Here is a 22,029-nt window from a genome sequence, read left to right as displayed (position 1 = left end):
GGGAGCCTGAGGAGGGCAGATCACGAGGTCAAGAGATCAAGACCATCCTGGCCAACATGGTGAAACCCTTTCTCTACTAAAAATTCAAAAATTAGCTGGGTGTGGTGGTACACACCTGTAGTCCCAGCTACTCAGGAGGCTGAGGCAGGAGAATCTCTTGAACTCGGGAGGCAGAGGTTGCAGTGAGCCAAGATTGTGCCACTGCACTCCATCCTGGTGACAGAGTGAGACTCCATCTCAAAAAAAGAAAAAAAAAAGAAAAGGTTGTACTTAAAAATGGAATAGATTGCCATGGTTTTTTATAAACTGCTTTTGAGTTTTGTGTGTTCACTTAACCCACCTTTTGTTTGTTTAGGTAATGTGAATGCCATGAAGAGGAAAGAATGGGAAAATAAATCAGTGGGAATAGAAGTAGAGAGAAAAACTCAGCACCTTAGTCTTCAAGTACCATTACGATCTCATAGTTCATCCTCTTCCTCAGAAGAGAACAGTAGTTCTAGTGCTGCACAGCCTTTGTTGGCTGGTGAAAAGGAAAGTCCCTCATCTGTTGCTGATGACCATTTGGTTCAAAAAGAGTTCATGCATGGGACAAAAAGGGATGATGGCCAAGCAAGGTCAGTATTCACTTAGATTTAGAAGCCTGATCATAAATAGGATTATAATTGTTTAAAATTCTGGCAAGAAAAACTTCTTCCCTCTCCATTCCCCCACTTTAGAAAATTGTTTCCTGTATATCTGAACATATTTTGAAATGTCAATTTGCTGTTGTCTGATTATAAAAGTCATTCATTCCAGATATGAGGAAAGTACAAGAAAGTATAATGAAAGTGGAAGTTTCTTGTCATCCTACCACTCAGAGTGAATCACTGTTAACATTCAGATATTATCCTTCTAGTCTAATGGATACTTTTTGTTCCTCCTCTTGGCACCTTAATAGTTGGCCCCTCCCTTCTTGAATCACAGTTTCTTCTTGGTTTGATAGCACATTTCAGAATTTCCTCCCACTTCCTTGGCTATTCCTTCTCAGTCTCCATTGTCCTGTCCTCCATTTCTTCCTCCTTTATTTTTTCTCTTTCTTTTATAGCCTGCCCTTTGTTGAACATTCTCTCCTTTTTCTCCACTTATTCTATATTATTTCCCTAGGGAGTCTCAATAACTGTTTGGTTTCAATTATGTTCTCTAACATCTTTTAAATGTAAAACTCCAGCCAAAACCTTTGTTCCTAAGGCCTAGCTACCTTCTTGATATATCTACTTGGATATGTCATGGAGACTTCAAACTCAACATATTAAAAATGGCCTTATTCCTATCATTCTTAACTTGTTCTGCTTTAGAAAATGGCACTACTACATCAGTTACTAAAGTCAGAAATACTGGGGTTATGTATAACTTCTTCCTCCAGTTTCCTTTAATCAAAGGCCCCTGGTATATTTTGTTGGACAAGTTTTTAAAGGATGTGAAAGAAAAAAAAAACTTTATAAATGCATTAGTGTCCATGGATTATGGTTTAGATTACATTCTGGGGTTTCTTTCAGTTTTTATTGTGTTTTAAGCTACCTCAAAAATTTTTGGAACTAATGAGGGGTATGAACACATACTGTACTGTTTTGCTACTTTGGGTATTTTATTATAAAATTGTAGATTTTCTTTTATTTGTAAAGTACATGATTAAAATTACCAAAAGGATTTTTATTGATATTTCTTTTTATGCTTAGAGTAAATTTTATGATGTATAGAAAATGGTAATAGCTTTTCTTTCTATTTTAGTATCCCTACAGAAATTTCAGGAAACAGCCCTGTGTCTCCTAATACTCAGGATAAGTCAGTAGGTCAGTCTCCTCTTAGATCTCCCTTGAAACGACAAGCCTCTGTCTGTTCCACCCGTCTTGGAAGTACTAAGAGTCTTACTGCTGCTTTCTATGGGGACAAGCAGCCTGTAACAGTTGGAGTCCAGTTTAGTAGTGATGTCTCTCGAAGTGATGAGAATGTACTAGACTCACCAAAGCAGAGGAGAAGTTTTGGTTCATTCCCATATACACCATCTGCAGACTCTAATTCATTTCATCAGTATCGATCAATGGATTCCAGCATGTCAATGGCTGATAGTGAAGCCTACTTTTCTGCTGCTGAGGAATTTGAGCCCATTAGCAGTGATGAAGGCCCTGGAACTTACCCAGGTAGAAAAAAGAAGAAAAAGCAAACCCAGCAGATTGACTACAGTAGGGGTTCCATATATCACAGTGTAGAAGGACCACTGACTGGACACGGAGAAAGCCTTCAGGATTCCCGAACTCTACCATTCAAAACTCATCCTTCTCAGGCTTCATTTGTTTCTGCGTTAGGTGGAGAAGATGATGTTATAGAGCATCTATATATTGTAGAAGGTGAGAAAACAGTGGAGAGTGAACAGATTACTCCACAACAACCTGTGATGAATTGTTATCAGACTTACCTTACTCAGTTCCAGGTAATTAATTGGTCAGTTAAGCACCCATCCAACAAAAGAACCTCTAAATCCTCATTGCATCGTCCACTTGATCTGGATACACCAACCAGTGAAGAAAGTTCATCATCATTTGAACAGCTTTCTGTTCCAACTTTTAAGGTATAAACCAAATCATTAGTTTCCATCGATATATTTATTTAGAAAAATAGATTTTTAAGAAATTATTTCATAATTACTCTCATTCTTTTTAGCTACCTTTCTGAGAGATAGACTTTCTGAAGCCATGGCTTTATGTATGATAGGTCACAGAGTTATTGATGAATATTAGAAATTTAAGTAAATTAAATTGAGAAATGGTTTATAGTTGATTGTCACTGCATTAATCTAATCAACACATATTCTTGTCTGCATTATACTCTAAGATTAGGATAGGCTGGATGTGGTGGCTCATGCCTGTAATCCCAGTACTTTGGGAGGCTGAGGCAGGCGGATCATGAGGTCAGGAGATCGAGACCATCCTGGCTAACATGGTGAAACCCCGTCTCTACTGAAAATACAAAATATTAGCCGGGCATGGTGGCGGGCACCTGTAGTTCCAGCTACTCGGGAGGCTGAGGCAGGAGAATGGCCTGAACCTGGGAGGCGGAGCTTGCAGTGAGCTGAGATTGTGCTACTGCATTCCAGCCTGGGTGGCAGAGCGACACTCCATCTTGGGGAAAAAAAAAAAAAAAAAAAAAAAAAAATTTGGATCAGCTCTTTCTGAATTCATATTTTCTGTGTCTTAAAAATAAAATTTTGAAGTTTTTAATGATGTTCTTTTTATTAATTCATCAACTCCTTCCATGCAAAGCCTTCAATGTCCACTTACTTGACATTTGAGTTCTTATAATTCAGTATGAATATGGTTGTTGGGCATTTGTGTAATGTATTCTGAAAATGCATTACAGAATTTTTTAGGTAAGCTAAAAATACCTCAAAATAAATTTAGTGGTTATAGCCAATATGAATACTATACTTATTTGAAGTGTCTAAATACTTATTTAATTATTCATAATTCAGATATTTATTATACAGTATTCTGAACAAGGCATTTGATGTAGAGTGGTGAGGGAAATGGATATGGAGCTTATGGTTTAGAGGGGGAAGACTGACAATTAATAGATAGATAGATCAGTATATAATTACAAATTGAGAAGAGTCTATGATGATAACCAAAGGATACCGGGATAGAGAATAACAAGGGGTGGGGACACCTAGATTGTATTGAGATGAAAGGTCCATCTGAGGAGATATATTTAGACTGAAATTTGAAGGATGATGAGGAATTGAAGATAGGAGGACCTAGGGGCACTGCATTCCAGGCAGAGGCAACCACCTTCCAAAAGCCCTGAAGAGGGAAAAGAGGTCAGCATGCCTGAGAGATAGTGAGTGGGGAGACTTGCTCATAATGAGGTTAGAGACCTAAACAAAGGTCAGATCATTCGGAGCTTATAGACCATGGCATCAGGAGTTTGAATTTTATTTTAGTTTCATTTATTAACTCTAAAGAGTTTTAAGGAAATATGATATGATCTCATGTACTTTGAACACTAAGTAGAATTGAATTGTCATTAAGCAAGAGAGGAATTGGGGTGATCACTTAGGAGACGTCACAGTAGTCTGTGCAAGAAATGACCAGGGCTTGGATGTAAACTGTATTAGTAAAGATGGGACACGAAACATGGAGTTGAATATTCTCATAGATTATGTAGGCATTTAAATAATACTTATTGAAGGAAGAAGAAACATTAGTGACAGTTGCAAAATTTTGTTTTTAAGGTTGTACTATTTTCTTATCTTGCCCAAAACCAGTTGCCCATGCTAAGATTTCAAAATGTCCTTTTTACTCCATGTGGAAATATGTTGATATATGAATTTTCCAGTGTAAAACTGAATGGCCTTTGTGCAGAATAGTACTTGGGAGGATAGAATTATTTCAGTATTTTAAATAAATCTTTCTAGTTTGATTAGGCAGTCAAATCTCTAGAGAAGACAGGTCAAGGAATTAATATTTTTAGAAAGCTTCAAAAAAAGAACATCAGCCGTTATCAGAAAGACAAAAAAATGACATGTATTGGCGAGGATGCAGAGAAAAGGGAACAATTGTGCACTGTTGGTGGAAATGTAAATTAGTGCAGTCATTATGAAAAACAGTATGGAGATTCCTCAAACAGTTAAAAATAGAATTCCATATGATCCAGCAATCCCACTACTGGATAATATCCATAGGCAATTAATTCAGTTTATTAAAGAGATGTCTGTACTCCCATGTTAATTACAGGACTATTCATAATAGCTAATATATGGAATCAACCTAAATGTTCATCAATGAATGGACAGATAAAGAAAATGTAGTATATACACACAATGAAATACTATTCTGCCATGAAGAAGGAAATCCTGTCATTTGTGACAATAGGATGAATCTGGAGGGCATTATGTTAAGTGAATTAAGTAAGGCACTAAAAGACAAATACCTCATGATTTCACTCATGTGGAATCTAAGCAAGCTCTTACAGATGTAGAGAGTAGAATGGTGGTTACCAGAGGCTTGGGTAGTTAGGGGGGAAAAAAAAGTGACCTGGGAGGTAAGAAAGTTATTTTTTGCCATTAAGTCTAAATAATTGACTAGCATTTATAAAGGTTCAATTTGGTTAGTCAGGTTCATTTATTTATTTTCCATGTTATCATTTATGGATATAAAATATAAGAATAGTTTTTCCTATAGTTTAATGTTTCTGTGACTCTCTTTCCCACTTAAAAGTTGGTTGTGCTAGGAGAAGACTAAAATTAACTTGAGAAAAAACTCAATTTGAAAAGAAACTCTGGAGGAAAGACATTTGAAACACTTGCTTTTAAGTTTCAGTTATAGTCTTTTACCCTCACAACCCTGTTCTGCCATTTATTTGAATCAACAAAGTGAAACTGCCAATTGAATATATTCTTTGATTTGCTCAGTTTGTCAAATGTTTATATCAAATATCTCAAAATCATATTATGTAATTCAGATATTTACATATATCAGTTGATATAAAATTAGAGAAATGTATTAAAAAATCTAGACTATAGTATTTTATATTCTAGGTTATAAAGCAGGGGCTCACAGCTAATTCTTTGCTAGACAGAGGCATGCAACTTTCAGGATCAACTTCAAAGTAAGTAAAAATAACATGCTTTTAAAGTGTATTCCTTGATTATGAGATGGGTAGAGTTTATTCTGAATAATAATCATTCTTTATTTAAGTATGAACTTTATATTAAGAATAAATTACCAAAATAATTCAGCTCTTTTGCCTGTTATGGCTTTGGCTACATTTATAAGTAGTCAGTAGCATTTCTATTAAACATGCTATAACTTGGCACATCAAAATTGGTGACTAATAAGAATTCAGTATCATATTTTTCATAATTTGCAAAAGGTACATCAGGTAAATATATTAAAATTTTTTTCTCATTCGATGTATTAGCCATCTTTGATCAATTAGCATTTTAGTACTTCTTTTGGCCTTTGAAAAGTCTTTGGGACATAAAATGTCAAGTCCAGGCCAGGCACGGTGGCTCACACCTGTAATCCCAGCACTTTGACAGGCCATGGCTGGCAGATCACTTGAGGCCAGGAATTCGAGACCAGCCTGGCCAACATGGTGAAACCCCATCTCTACTAAAAATACAAAAAAAAATTAGGCATGGTGGCTCATGCCTGTGATCCCAGCTACTTGGGAGGAGGAGGTTGCAGTGAGCCGAGATCACACCAATGCACTCCAGCCTAGGTGACAGAGTGAGACTCTATCTCAAAAACAAAAACAAAAAAAAGTCCAATTCCATAAAATTTATGGTTGTAATGAATGCATGTGTTCACTCATTAAGGAAGCTCTAACTTCTAATTCATGGTCTTTTTAATGTATGATTTGCTTGTTAAATTGTGTAGTACGCCATATACTCCTTTGGAAAAAAAACTCGCTGATAACACAGATGATGAAACATTAACAGAAGAGTGGACCCTGGATCAACCAGTGTCCCAGACCAGGACAACAGCCATAGTTGAAGTAAAAGGAACTGTTGATATTGTTTTGACTCCCCTGGTGGCTGAAGCTTTAGACAGGTATTGATTTTGTCTAGAAATACAACTATTGCTTTATACAATGATTACTCTGTGATATAAGTATATGTGATACGATATGTTCATATAGAAGATTGTTGATAGTTATAAGTATATGTGATATATGTTCATATAGAAGATTATTGATAGCTATTTTGATTGAATAAAAATGAAAATATGCTTAAAGAGGTCTGTGTTTCAGTTATCATTTGCTACTTTCTCAGCCTAAATAATTACAGTTGTCCCTCCGTATCTGTCGGGTATTGGTTCCAGAACTGCTGTGGATACCAAGATCCACAGATGCTCAAGTCTTGCCATTTGGTCTTGTGGAACCTGCGGATTAAAAAAGCCAACCTTCTGTATTGGTGGGTTCTGCATCCCATGAATACTGTATTTTGAATACTGTATTTTCAGTCTGAGCTTGGTTAAATGTGTGGATTTGGAACCCACAGATGTGAAGAGCTGACTATATATTCAAATTTATTATTATATTGCCATAATATAACAATATTACATATTATATAAAACTGACATGAATAAAAATGAGAATAGAACATAATGGAAGTGGTGTAGAAGCAGTTGGAAAGAGAAAAGGGGTTCAGTGGAGATGAGCTTTCATGAAAATCTTCCTTTTCCTGCAAAAGCCCATAATTTTTCTTTGATAACTTATACTATTAAGATTCTTATGATATGTCATATAAATGAAGAACACAGGAAATATTCTTCAGAAGTTTGTTAAAGAAAAGATCATTGCCCAATGTGGACCACTTCTTCTTGGGGTGAGGGTGGTGATGGTGGGGATAACCTCAGAAATGTTTCCCTTGTATAATTTCTAAATATGTGGCTTAGACATTCTCATTTCAATGTTGAGCGATTGTTGTACATATTCAGATGGTGCTATGTTTCATGATATGTTTACATAAACTAAGTTGTAGGATTAGTGACATTTAAATATTTCATTTACTGTTTTTTCCCCTCAGATATATTGAAGCAATGGTTCATTGTGCTAGTACCCGACATCCAGCTGCAATTGTAGATGATCTTCATGCTAAAGTCCTCAGGGAAGCTGTCCAAAATAGCAAGACTACCTTCTCAGAAAATGTAAGAACTTGTAAATTCAGTGGGCATAGCAAACTGAATATTTATCATGGTTACAGAATATTCAAACTGGAAAAATTTTCTTCACAAGTTAAATCAGAATATTTGGACATGTTCTAAAAGCGTTTATATGTCATTGGCTCCATAAAAGATAGGACATATAACTGTACTGTAGATTGACTAGTAGTAAAAATATTTATTTAAAAAATATATTAAATAGCTTTATTTGTTTTATTTCAGAAGCAGCTTAGTTCCAAGCCTTTTCTAAAGAGCTTTGGCCCTAAGTGAATGAATATTCTTTAGGACTGACACCTTGCTTTTCTAAGACAGCTGGTTATGTTTTGATTTTCCTCTATGATTAGATGACTTGTATCTTAGTATTACTTTTGAGATTTTCCTCATTCACTTCAGTGAATCAAGTCACTACTCTCATTGTGTGATATTCTACTTACATTGTGGTTCTAGCCACGAAACCAGTTGCTTAGCAGTCATATCCCAGTGCTCTTCCAGAGCTTCTCCATTTGATTTTCAAATTTATCTGGATTATACTTGGAGTAGGGACCAGAAGAGAGATGAAAGTGAGACTGATTATTTTAGTTAACTATTTATTTAATATATATTGGCATTTCATGTGATAGAGTAGATGAGTGAAAAAAAGAAATTTGAAAATATTCCTAGCCAAAAAGGAGCCAATTATCAGAAACCAAGTTTGTTTTCAAGCCAGTAGAGTTTAGTGATCTTAAAAAATGCCTATAATTACTGTATCATTTTTTCTGTCTGCTTCTCTATAGGCTGACTTCAATTTAATATATATTACTTTTCTCAACCCTGATGCTACCAGTCTATTTCCTAGCTTAAGAAGGTTTGGATTTTAAGGTGGGATGTAAAACTAGAATGCAGCTGGCACATAGATGGGCATAGAGGGGCAGCGTGAATAAGTGAGTTGCTGTTGTGGATGACGTGGAAGTTATGAAAAGCTTGTGAAATAATTTCACTTATGATCTTTTTAGTTATCTTCCAAACAAGACGTTAGAGGAACAAAAACTGAGCACCCTACAATAGGAACGACTAACCAAGGACAAGCACAGACAAATGTTATAACGAAGCAAGATAATGTAACAATTAAAGGGCTTCAGACTAATGTTAGCATACCAAAGGTAACAATTTAATATTTAAAAATTTTTTCCTGAAAGAGGAGAGCATTTTGATGGTATTTGTTCTTTTCAGTTACCAACGTGAATCATGGTAGAACAGTGTGTAATATTAAAAGATATATGTTTTATTCCTGTGATCTACTGTAGATTTAATGTAATATAAATAGTTTACTTAAGCAGAATATTAAGTAATAGTAGAATGTTTCACATTCATGCAGTGAAAATGTAATTATGATTATTTTATGAGAATCTGTATTCATAAGCTTCGTCTTCACTGTCAGATACATAGATATGCCATTCTTAACAGTAGTTTTTCATTTTTGTGCATATTTTATGTTTAAGTGATAACTTTTCACTTGTCAGCTCTGAAATTTTGTGTGTGTGTTAGGTAAACTTATGTTTGTTACAAGCCTCAGTGGAAGAATCTCCAACTACAGCTCCTAGTAGGAGTGTGACTCATGTTTCCCTAGTGGCATTGTGTTTTGACAGAATTGCTACACAAGTTCGTATGAATAGGTAAGAAAGACTTTATTAATCTGAGCCATGATTATCTTGCTGGATGTCAAAGCAAGCCTTGATCGTCTTTTATTTTTAATACATTTCTAAGAAGGTAATGTTAAAACTCAAAACTGGTTTTGGAATTTCAAATCTTAATTTATAAATTAGTAACATATTTCTTTAAAAGTTTTTTACTGTTTCTATTCATAGTATCTTTCAGTAAACATTGAAGAATTTTTTACTACTATTGGTGTATAATAGTAGAGTATTTTTTTTTTTTAAGTAAACCTTGTAGGTAAAATGTTTTCTCTGAACTGTGTTATTTAAATGTTGAACATTTTACTCTCTTTTTTTTCATAAAGAGGTGTGGTTGAAGAGACTTCAAACAATGCAGAACCTGGTAGAACATCAAATTTTGATAGGTATGTTCAGGCCACAAAGATGCAGCCTCAGTCATCTGGATCTCTCAGATCAAATGCTGGAGCAGAAAAAGGCAAAGAAATTGCAGCCAAGTTAAACATTCATCGAGTTCATGGGCAACTTAGGGGTCTTGATACAACAGGTAGGATTCTACAACCAATATGTTTTTTCTTGGCATATATAAATCTAAGATGATTTTTGCAAAGGGGAACATGGTTTTTTCCTTTGACTATTGATACAATTTGAATATTCTATAAGAAAGAGAAAGGTATTTCTCCCTGTACTGAACATGTGGTATTTAGCTACTTGTCACTCACATTCTGTACAGAATAGAAAGTAAACTTTGGTAAGAAAGTTAAGTGTTATGGTCCCAAATTAGGAGCTGCTTCTATTTCCCATGTGTTTTTTCCATGCTATTTACTTGCTCATTATAGAACAGAAAGGACAGGACAGGCGCGGTGCTCATGCCTGTAATCCCAGCACTTTGGGAGGCCGAGATGGGCGGATCACGAGGTCAGGAGATCGAGACCATCCTGGATAACACGGTGAAACCCCGTCTCTGCTAAAAATACAAAAAAAAAAAAAATTAGCCGGGTGCAGTGGCGGACGCCTGTAGTCCCAGCTACACGGGAAGCTGAGGCAGGAGAATGGCGTGAACCTGGGAGGCAGAGCTTGCAATGAGCCGAGATTCACCACTGCACTCCAGCCTGGGCGACTGAGCGAGACTCCGTCTCAAAAAAAAAAAAAAAAAAAAAAAAAGAAAAGAACAGAAAGGACGTGATCTTTATAGTCTGTCTTATTTTTTAAATCATTCTGTTTGTAAAACAGTGTTAAAAAATTAATTATAATATTAATCAAAACCAGAGAGCCTGTAAAATGTAGCAGCAATAAGGTGACACACATTTCTCTTAAAGTCCCTAGTGAGGTAAAAAGAAAGTAGAGCTGTTATACGTCATTTTAATATTTTTGATTCTTATTTAGCACATTTTCTTATTTAGAAACTTAAATGATTTCAGAATGTCAGATTCAATTCAGAAAAAGTTAGATTTATTAATCATATTTGAGATGATTGCTCTGCTGAAATCTTTATGTGGGACTGGTGACCAATCCTGAATAATGAATAAACAAATGAATTCCTTGAATTTGCTTACTGTATTTTATAGGTTCTGAAGTTTCCACGATCCTGTCTGCATTCTGGGTCTGTGTACATGTTTTGATTTTCTCAAGGCTTATTTTTTTCATCCCAGGTATGAGGCTCAAAGCCTTTGACCTGAGGTTTTCAAGGGACTTTTCATGACTGCCTAAGATCTGTCGTCCTAAAACTGGTGAAAAATGTGGTGGCTTGAGTGAAGACACTTTTATCAGCTCTGTAGTTTGCACGGGTAACCAGTTTGCATTGGGTATTACACAGACCATAAGCAGAACCTTATATAATTTTGAAAGGCATTATCATGCAGAATTGAAGACAAAACTCCCAACGAAATTCCAAGTTGGACATTTCTGTAAAAATGTGGCAAAAATGTAGATGTCTTTGTTTATATGTACATTAGTTATTTGCCAAAGGATACTTAATAACCTCATGATATTTGTTACCCTTATAGGGAGGGGAACTTGGAGTGTGGTTGTGGTGTTAGAGGCTTTTCATTGTGTACTTTTTCATAATTTTTTGAACTTTGATACATCTGGATATGTATGGGATTAAAGACAAATACAAAAAAAATTAAATAATGAGAAAACTATAAGAAAATGTAGGTGAATATTCTCTGAATAACACCTTTTAATTATAAATGCAAAGAATGTCATTTCCATATGATGGAATATTATATAGCTATTAAAATTATATATTTGAAAAAATTTTAATGACCTGAGGAAATTATTTACTGTTGCATGAAAAATGGGAACCAAAGCTGGGTTTGCAAAGTGATCTCTAAAGGGCTAGAAGGCAGTGTACTTCAAATATAAACAAGTTATCCTTGAATGGTAAATTTACATGTGTTTTAAATATATTTTTTTAATTCATTAGCGATAATCAGAGAGAGAAATGAAAAAAGTAAGATAAAGTAAAACTTCTCCCAGGCACTTGGGATGTTAATTTCCACGGTGTATCTGTAAGCCATGGAACCATGACAAGGTCTATGATAAATTGTAGTTATATAAAATATGTTAGTATAAAACAGTCTTTTAGTAAAAGCTATAATTTGCCTAGAAAATAATGTTTTTCCTAACGCTTGGTAATTAATTGAAATTTTTTTTATTTTGTGAGATGATGAAAGTATTTAAAACTACTGTGAATATGAATTATTTAGGATATTTTTAACTTTATATTTTTTAGAGTATCCTGTAATCATTCAGAAACAGATTCATACTATCTTTGAGCAACTTGTTAATCATAAATTCTTCTTTTCTTCCTCTTAGGCAGCATTATTCTAAAAGTTAGCTCATTTGTTTATTTTTTCTATCTTTTCGGCAGAGCACTGAGACATCTTTTAAAGACAACCTGTGTGCCAGATGTCCAATTTTTTTTTTTTTTTTTTTTTTTTTTAGTGTAAGCTTACATCTTTAAAAATGGTCATTTTGCTCTCTTTTGATAATAGACATTGGGACCTGTGCAATCACTGCTATTCCTTTTGAGAAGTCCAAAGTTTTATTTACTCTTGAAGAGTTGGATGAATTTACTTTTGTGGATGAAACTGATCAGCAAGCTGTTCCAGATATAACTCGAATAGGTCCCAGCCAAGAAAAATGGGGATGGATAATGTTTGAATGTGGACTTGAAAATTTAACCATAAAAGGCAAGTATTTTTTGTTGAATTCTGCTTAAGTTGGGGACAAATTTGCCCTATATTGCAGAAATGTTTTGAACAATCATGGCTTTCAGTAACCTGAATCAACATAATAAAGCAGAAAGTGTGGTATCTGGGATTATTTACCAGGGGTGAGTGCCTCATACCAATTGCTGAAGTGGAGCTTTTCCTCCATTATGTGATTTTAAAACTAGGTAGAGCTTGAAAAAAAAATATGTTTTTCAGAACGAATTCCCACATAAAATGTAAAGCCACCCAATTTTTTGAAGCTTTGCATCTTGGAAAACTGGATCTTTGATCAGTAGAATTATGCCATATAGGATATAAAAACTATAAATTCTTTATTCAGTGAAAAATATCTACTTAGAATTATATATGCTTTCTTATATATTATTGAGTAATATCTCAAAAAGGAAGGTTGATATGTGTATAACACTTTTTTTAGGTTTAGTAATATATAAAATAGTAACTACTGTAATAATAGTAGTTGTATATGCCTACAATTACTTACCTGATAATTCAATGATACATTACTTTTATAGATAAGGGCAAAGACTTGGTGAGAAAAAAATAGTCTTTATGAAATTGTATACAGATATTGTAGAGTACAGCATTAAGATACTTTTCCACCATTTATAATAAATAGTTTTTTTTATTTTTATAGGAGGAAGACAGTCTGGTGCTGTTTTATATAACAGTTTTGGAATTATGGGTAAAGCTAGTGACACAGAAAGGGGTGGAGTGCTGACATCCAATAATTCTTCTGATTCTCCAACCGGAAGTGGTTATAATACTGATGTCTCTGATGATAATCTTCCATGTGACCGGACAAGCCCTTCCTCAGACTTAAATGGAAATTCTGTTTCAGATGAACAGGTCATTGACTTTCTAATAACAATAATAATGGTGCTTTAGAAAAAAATAACAAAGAAAACTACATATGCAATTCAAAATTAGTTTCTGGAGTGTATTTGCCTGTGTTTCCCTATTTTGGATTTATGATATCTACTTAAATGTTAGTCAAAGTATGTTGCTGAATATACTACTGGAATATACTTTCTGAAGTATATCATAGATATATTTATATCCATCACAGTCCTAGCATTATGCTTTGCTCATATTAGATACTTAATAAATATTTGTTGAATTAATAGATTAATAAAATTCAAGAGAAGCCCACCTATAGGTTTTAGAGGATTTTAACAGAAGTCATTTTGTTATTGGTAGTATTTTATGTGAGTTCTAAATATTTTTATCGGTGTCTGCTTATTTCAGTTAAGAGTTCTGATCAGTACCTTATATTCAACTCACTTTTTATTTTTATTATGGTAGAATTACATGGGTGGTGATGAGTACAGTAACAGCAACAACAAAAATATTCCAAATTTTGTGTTGAAGAAATGTTGTGCCACTAACTGGTGACCTGGGGCAAGTTCCTTACCTTTTCCTAAGTTTCTTTACCTGTAAGAGGAGTATGGTCATGATACTGACCTTGCAGTGTTGTGAAGATTGAAGCAGACAATACATATGAAGGGCTTAGCTCAGTATCTAGTACATAATAACGTAGTAACTGTTATTCTAAAACATATGTACATATATTTCTGGTCACTTTGAAAATTAGGCCAATTGGAGAGGAAAAAGTTCCAAAGAAACCACCTTTTAATTAAGTCTAGTATGGGTATCTAGTAATCATGGGTATACTCACCTTTACCCCCCAGATTCCCAGGGATTTATTTTTAAAACATTTGTTTTTATTTAATGTGTAGTTTAATGAGTTTAATCACTGTTTTATTTTGGGGTCTTTGGAAATGTTTGAGGGATGTATTATCACTTTAATTAAGGAAATTTAAAAATACAGTAGCTACTCATTGGACAGAAGAGCTGTGACGAGCCTAGCTGTTCTTTTCTTCTCCTTCACCTACTAAAATACTTGACAGAAATTCAAGCATCTTTCTTGATCTCTCAGATCCTACTCTCCTTGCTGAAAGTCCTTGAATTTGCTAACATTATTTTCTTTGGGTTCTCTGACTTTATTGGTCCATTTCCTTATGGAACTTTTTTTCTTCTTAAATGTAGTGGTCTCCTCAGGTTCTGTTGTTGGCTCTTCCTTTCTTCTTGCTATTTGTCTGCTCCCTGACGAATTTCATTTTCTAGGTCAGTTCCGTAATTTAATGACACTTCTCTCTCCCAATGGCCACACCTTTAGCACCAGCTCTTTACTTGAGCTCCAGAATTGTGTTTAGTGGCCTTTTAGATGTCATCATTTAGTGTTTAGCAGAGTCATGATGCCTCCAGACCCTAGTTCCTGGACAACATTTCTAGACACACTCTAGGCCAGAAGGGAACCCACTGCATTGAAGGAAAGGACCCAGTCCTGGCAGGATCAATCACCTGCTGACTGAAGAGCCTTTGAGCCCTGAATAGCCAGCAGTAGTACCCAGGTAGTACATCATGGGCCTTGGGTGACACTCTGCGATGTGCTGGTTTAGGTGTGACCTAGCACATTCCTAGCTGTGGTGGCTATAGTGAGAGGTTCTTTCTGCTTGAGAAAAGTGGAGGGAAAAGTAAAGGGAACTTTGTCTTGCGCCTTTGATGCCAGCGTGGCCGCAATATGCAGAGTACTAAGCAGGCTCTTGGGGTCCCTGATTTCAGGACATGGCTCCTGGATGGCATTTCTGGACCTGTCCTGGGTCAGCAGGGAGCCCACTGTCCTGAAGGGTGAGTTTCAGGCCTGACAGCATTCACCACATGCTGACTGAACAGCCCTTGGGCCTTAAGTGAACATCAGTGGTAGTTTGACAGTACTACCCCTGGGCCTGTGATGGTGGTGGCCATGGGGTAAGGATTCTCTGCCTGTGGAAAGGGGAGAGAAGAGTGGGAAGGTCTGTGTCTCATGATATAAGTGCCAGCTTAGGCATGGTAGAATAGAACACCAAGTAGATTTATAAGGTTTTTGTCTCCAGTTGTTGGCTCCTGGATAGTATCTCTAGACCTGCCCAGAGCCTGGGGAACTCACCACCCTGAATGGAAATATACAAGCCTGGTTGGCTTCACCACCTACTGATTGTAGAGCTCTAGGTCTGTGAGCAAATATAGGCAGAAGTCAGGTAGTGGTTACAGCAGGCCCTGGGTGAGACAAAGTGCTATGCTGGTTCAGGTCTAACCCCACACAGTTCCAGTGGTGGTAGCCACAGGGGTGCTTGTGTCACTGCTTTCCCAGCCCCAGGAAGCTCAGCACACAGAGAGAGAGACTCTCTTTGGGAGAAAGTAAGGGAAAATAATAAAAGCCTCTGTCTGGTAATCCAGAGAATCTTCTGGATCTTATTCAACACCACCAAGGTAGTATCTCTATAAGTTGCAAGAACAGTGATACAGGGCTTGGGGTACCCTCTAATGCAGATATGACTCTGCTGGCCAAAAACTTGTAACACCCACGTCCCTTTGAATACCTGAAAAGCCTTCCCAAGAAGGAAGGATGTGTACAAACAAGCCCAGACTGTGAAGACTACAATAAACACCTAACTCTTCAATGCCCAGACATTGATGAATATCCACAAGCATCAAAAACAGCCAGCAAACTACGACCTCACCAAATGAATTAAATAAGGTACCAGGGACTAATCCCGGAGAAATTTCAAGACAGAGAATTCAAAATAACTGTATTGAGGAAACTCAGAGAAATTCAAGGTAACACAGAGAAGGGATTCAGAATCCTATTAGATAAATTTGACAAATAATTAAAAATAATCCAGCAGAAATTCTGGAGCTGAAAAATCCAAGTGACATAGTGAAGAATGCATCAGAGTCTCTTACTAGCAAAATTGTTCAAGCAGAAGAAAGAATTAATGAGCTTGAAGACAGACTGTTTGAAAACACACAGAGGAGACAAAAGAAAAAGGAATGGAAAGGAACAAAGCATGCCTACAAGATATAGAAAATAGCCTCAAAAGGGCAAATCTAAGAGTTACTGGCCTTAAAGAGAAGGTAGAGAAAGAGATGTAGAAAGTTTATTTAAAGGGATAACAACAGAGAACTTCCCAAACCTTGAGAAAGATATCAATATTCAAGTACAAGAAGGTAGAGAATACCAAGCAGATTTAAACCAATTAAGACTACCTCAGGATATTTAATCATTAAACTCCCAAAGGTCAAGCATAAAGAAAGGATCCTAAAAGCAGCAAGAGAAAAGAAACAAATAATGATGGAGCTCTGATATAACTGGAAGCAGATTTTTCAGTGGAATCTTTACAGGTCAGGAGAGAGTTGCAAGACATATTTAAGTGCTGAAGGAAAAACACTTTTCAAAGGATAGTATATCTGGCAAAAATATCCTTCAAACGTAAAGGAGAAGTAAACACTTTCCCAGACTTGATTTGATGAAAAGGTTTTGCACTGAAAACATTAGCCTGTGTGTTAGTGGTTTTAAGGGCTGTATGTTAATAAGTTTTTTGCATTCTGTTTTATATAGGATGAAGGAGTCGAATCTGATGATTTGAAAAAAGATCTACCTCTGATGCCTCCTCCTCCAGATTCATGTAGCATGAAGTTGACCATTAAAGAAATTTGGTTTAGTTTTGCAGCTCCCACCAATGTGAGATCTCACACACATGCATTTTCTAGGTAAAGAGTTTTTAAAATATTATCCCTTGATGTTTCTTTATTTTAAATAGTATACAATTCTGTTTCATATTTTTTAAAATTACTTTTCTGGTATATATAGTATTAAGGTTGCAACTTTTTTTATCATTCTTACTTCATATGTTTTGTAGACATTAGTCTCACCTTGTTTGACCCAATTTCTTTCATAGTACTTTAGTTTTATTTTTATATGTTCCTCTCCCTTAGACTTCTGTTTACTCTTTTTATCTCTGACAGGCTTTTTTTTTCTTTCTTTTCTATTGTCCAACTTTTTTACATTTCTTAGTTTTGCTTTCATAATTTATCAGTGCTCAAAAAGAAAATAAAGTAATTTTGCCTGAGTAAAACAACCACTAAGTACAGTAGGTATGGGGGATTGTTTGAAATACATATTTTGACACTTGTTTTTATAATTTTTTATTTATGTTAAAAGGCAGCTGAACCTTTTAAGCACTGCAACGCCAGCTGTTGGTGCATGGCTTGTTCCCATTGACCAACTCAAGTCATCCTTAAACAAATTGGAAACTGAGGGAACCTTGAGAATTTGTGCTGTTATGGGATGCATAATGACAGAAGCATTAGAGGTATGTCTTTAAATAAGGTATTATACAAACTTTAGTATTGAAAATGACCCCTTATTGTTAATCATTGTTGGAAAATATCAGACTTACAAGTTCTTAATTACTGAATATCTTTTATTTGTAGGCTCTTTCATACCTATCACTCTAAATCTATTGTTTTTTCTTGATTTTAGAATAAAAGTGTACATTTTCCCCTAAGAAGTAAATACAACAGACTTACGAAAGTTGCTCGCTTTCTCCAAGAAAATCCTTCATGTTTACTATGTAATATACTACACCACTACCTGCACCAGGCAAATTACTCCATCATTGATGATGCTACAATGGTAAGTTACTGAAACTACATTAGTTTTAAGGAATTCTCTATTGTGTTGGTGGACCACTGATACACAGGGTTTGAGATGCATGTGAGAATGGTTAGAAATACAGGTCTATTGGCTAGGCACGGTGGCTCACACCTATAATCCCAGCACTTTGGGAGGCTGAGGCGGGTGCATCATCTGAGACCAAGAGTTCGCGATCGAGCTGGCCAACATGGCAAAACTCTGTCTCTACTAAAAATACAAAAAATTAGCTGGGTATGGTGGCTGGCACCTGTAATCCCAGCTACTCGGGAGACTGAGGCAGGAGAACTGGTTGAACCTGGTAGGCAGAGGCTGCAGCGAACCAAGATCACTCCTTTTCACTCCAGCGTGAGCAACAAGAGCAAAACTCTGTCTCAAAAAAAAAAAGAAAAAAAAAAGAAATACGGGTTTATAGACAAAGAGTGTGCTCAGATTCATGATTTGGGAGTTGCTAGCATAAAGGTGTTAGTAGAAGCTGTAGACATGGATGAGATTTCCAGGAATGCTATGTTGAATAAGAAACTGCTCAAGGATGGAATCCTGAAGAATGCCAAAATTAAAGGGGGTGTAGGTCGTTGGATAGGGATACATGGAGTGATGGGAAGGGAAAGAAAGAGGTAGGAGAACCAGGAAAGATTGATGTCTTGGAAGCTAAAGGTATAAAGAGTTTTTAAGCAAGAGAATAATCACCAGAGCCAAATTTCACATACAGTTTGATGAAACAGAGACTAATTGATGATTGAGGGGAGAATATATAATTGCACAAAATAAATACAATCCATCTCTGCCTTTAGAAAAGCAGATAACACAGGATGATTAGAGTTTTACAACTTCTAGGATCTCTCTTCTCTTCTTCAAGCTGCTGGCTAGTAGGGGACACACAAGAATCTTTAGTCAAATTAGGGACCAATGTATCAGTATTATTAATGGCCAGTCAAGCCATTCATCAGACAAGTCAAGAATCTCTAGTAAGTGTTGGATTTGAAAAAGACACTTAGACCTAAGGCTGGTGTAGTGCTTTTTACTCCCTTCCTGTGAATTGAAGACTGGGAAATCTACAGTGTAAGCCTAACTTGCCTGTGTAGTTATAGGTAGGGAAGCTTGAACAGGGCAGGCGTTTCCCATGGATGGATGCTCTGCCAGATGTGTTTTCCATGTAAGAGGAAGAGGCACAACATGGCCCTCATGTGAGGCTAGGAATGAAAGGACAGGCTAGTGGACTTGGTATTCCTCAGAAAGTAAGCGGGGTGATTCCTGCCCTCTAGTAAATGGTGCTCTTCAATCAAATTAACCATTTCTCCTAAAATGAGGAATGGTAGGAAGCAGGATGAAGAAGAGTTAGGTATTTTTCTCTTTAGGCTAAGGCAAGGTAATTAGACTAAGGTAACAGGAAAAGAGCCAAAAGTTTCTTTCTTATAATCATCACCATGTGGAATAAAATGTATTTTAAAGTATATAATTATTACTGATGATACAGTTAACTTTCAAGGCAGTTACAAATTCATCTATGTCTAGCATACTACATAAGTTACAGTAATTTATTTTTTTAAATGTTAAAACAATGGTAGTTACCTAATCTTTGAAGGAAATAATTTTACTTCCTCTTTGCTTACTGAATGTTCCAGGTAGCTCAAAGTACATTTTGATTCTTCATTTGGGCAAAATAAGTAAAGTAGATTGAATGCTTCTTGAAGAAAATTCCAATTTTGCATCCCACATCTAGTATCATATTGACCTGTGCTGTTGTGTTGTTTTATGACACAAAGATGAAATGTTGTGTCTAGAGATTAGATTCTGTAGTCTACATATAATTGAAATCCTGACTCTCTTGGGTAACTTTGAACAAATTACTTAACATCTAAGTTTTAGTTTCTTTATCTGTAAATGGGGATTATGATATTTGAATAAATACATGCAAAACACTTAAATGGTAACTGATATTATTACATTAGATTACTTCTAACCACATCATTATTGTTACAGAGTGATGGACTTCCTGCTTTGGTAACTTTGAAGAAAGGTTTAGTTGCACTGGCAAGGCAGTGGATGAAGTTTATTGTGGTGACACCAGCCTTTAAAGGAGTTAGCTTACATAGACCAGCTCAGCCTCTGAAACCTCAAGTAGCTATGGACCATGATCATGAAGATGGACTTGGATTGGACAATGGGGGTGGTCTTCAAAGTGATACCAGTGCTGATGGAGCAGAATTTGAGTTTGATGCAGGTAGTTTTGTAAGCCTCTATTGAGTACTTTCTTACACTTCACAATTAGGGTGTTTTCTTACTCAACACAATTGCTGTATGTTTTTTGCTTAGATATTATGCATCTTTTATTAATAAGTTAATATACCTCTTTAAAAATATCAAGACTCTTTGTTTTTCCTCACAGTTATTAATAAATTACTAATATAAGCAATTTTAGATATTACATACTTGTTAACATGGTACTTGTGATAATTTTAATAATTCATGTCCCAAATTGGAAAATGGTCGTGGCTTAGGTATACAAGTATGATTTTTATTAGCCAAATACGTGATAATGATTAGGAATTTTCATACTGACCTGATTTTATAGGCTCAGTTTTGTGAAATACAGTAGACTTCTCCTGATCTATCCAGGACAAAGATATCTTAATGAAAGTAGAACGTTTTGAATGAAACACATAAACCTCTATTTAAAATTGGTATTTGTCTATCATCTTCCCTATGCCACAGTATTTTAAAGGGGCCTTTGTCTTTTTACCTGATGCCTGCTTGATCCTGAATTTATGTAACCTTGGGGGCCTGCACTCAACCTACAATTTTGTCAACAAAATGGCTGTGTCAGAACAAAAGTGGATATGCATTTATGAAATGTACTTGCATACCTTAATGCTTTGTGAAAGGTTAATTTTTATTATCATGACCTATCATATTTAGTGGAAATGCATGTTGTGATGTTTTGGAAAAAATATTGAAAGAGTAGTCTTAAAATTAGAGATTTTAGAACATTGATATATAAAACTTTACCAAGCTTAGTTTTAAAAATAACTTGATATTTAACAAATAAATGAGTTATGAGGAATAGGGTAGATTTTGTTTATTACTTATTTAAAAAAATTTCAAATCTACACAAAAGTTTGAAAACCAGTACACTGAATATCCCAATTATCTGCAAATCCCTCTTTTAATCTATGAGCAGTCTGTGCTTTCTTGAGCTTAGTTGAATTGGCTTTTGGTCTGAGTATCGTTTGCATGGAATATGTGAAAGTCTGAATGAAAGCCATTTGTTCCTTTCTTGAAACTGAGTGAGAGGATTGGGGTAGGAGAGAAAATAAATAGTTGTCAAGGAATATGAAAGTTGAGTGTCATTATATAACTAGAAATATTGGGGTTGATGTTTCAAGAAAATGTGTGATAATCTATTGCTCACTTATTCTTTTGAACTGTTTCAGCCACAGTCAGTGAACACACAATGCTATTAGAAGGAACAGCTAACCGACCTCCACCTGGTAGCTCCGGACCCGTAACTGGAGCTGAGATAATGAGGAAACTTTCTAAAACTCATACCCATAGTGACTCTGCATTAAAAATAAAGGTATATTATTGCTCTTTTTGGTTAGAGTTATTTAGACTTACAGAGAAAACCTAAAATTTTATCTCAAATTTAAATGTTAGGTGTCCAACCTAACATTCAGATAGCATTTTTGTGTTGAAATTAACTTGATTTGTTATTTCAGTTTAAATATTTCTTTGAAAATTATATCATCAGTAACTGCTGTTGATTAAGGATCACTATAACTACCAAGCCTTAGAGCTGTCTTCAGTTTATTGAATACTGTATTCAATAAAATCCCAAATAGAAAATGTTGATAATCTTATAATTACCTGTTTTAATGAGAAGCCTTTTTGGCAGTGTGTGATCAGTA

General features: G+C 35.5%; 1 protein-coding gene across 8 annotated transcripts in view; it reads left to right on the top strand.

Annotated features, from left to right (window-relative positions):
- BLTP1 (bridge-like lipid transfer protein family member 1) overlaps window positions 1-22,029 on the top strand; it is a 211,409-nt gene that overhangs the window by 87,478 nt on the left and 101,902 nt on the right. For all 8 annotated transcript variants that reach the window (XM_050792618.1, XM_050792619.1, XM_050792620.1 and 5 more), the window contains exons 28-42: window positions 356-614; window positions 1,768-2,605; window positions 5,570-5,640; window positions 6,414-6,587; window positions 7,565-7,685; window positions 8,693-8,839; window positions 9,225-9,352; window positions 9,697-9,896; window positions 12,349-12,546; window positions 13,223-13,434; window positions 17,027-17,178; window positions 17,630-17,780; window positions 17,951-18,103; window positions 20,105-20,345; window positions 21,556-21,698. In XM_050792618.1, the coding sequence (XP_050648575.1) occupies window positions 356-614; window positions 1,768-2,605; window positions 5,570-5,640; window positions 6,414-6,587; window positions 7,565-7,685; window positions 8,693-8,839; window positions 9,225-9,352; window positions 9,697-9,896; window positions 12,349-12,546; window positions 13,223-13,434; window positions 17,027-17,178; window positions 17,630-17,780; window positions 17,951-18,103; window positions 20,105-20,345; window positions 21,556-21,698 (3,188 nt within the window). The remainder of the gene's footprint in view (window positions 1-355; window positions 615-1,767; window positions 2,606-5,569; window positions 5,641-6,413; window positions 6,588-7,564; window positions 7,686-8,692; window positions 8,840-9,224; window positions 9,353-9,696; window positions 9,897-12,348; window positions 12,547-13,222; window positions 13,435-17,026; window positions 17,179-17,629; window positions 17,781-17,950; window positions 18,104-20,104; window positions 20,346-21,555; window positions 21,699-22,029) is intronic.

The sequence above is a fragment of the Macaca thibetana genome, chromosome 5 (assembly GCF_024542745.1).
Source record: "Macaca thibetana thibetana isolate TM-01 chromosome 5, ASM2454274v1, whole genome shotgun sequence".
In the NCBI taxonomy this organism is placed as follows: Eukaryota; Metazoa; Chordata; class Mammalia; order Primates; family Cercopithecidae; genus Macaca; species Macaca thibetana.
Note: the sequence above shows the minus strand (reverse complement) of the source record. Positions and strands in the feature narration are given on the sequence as shown.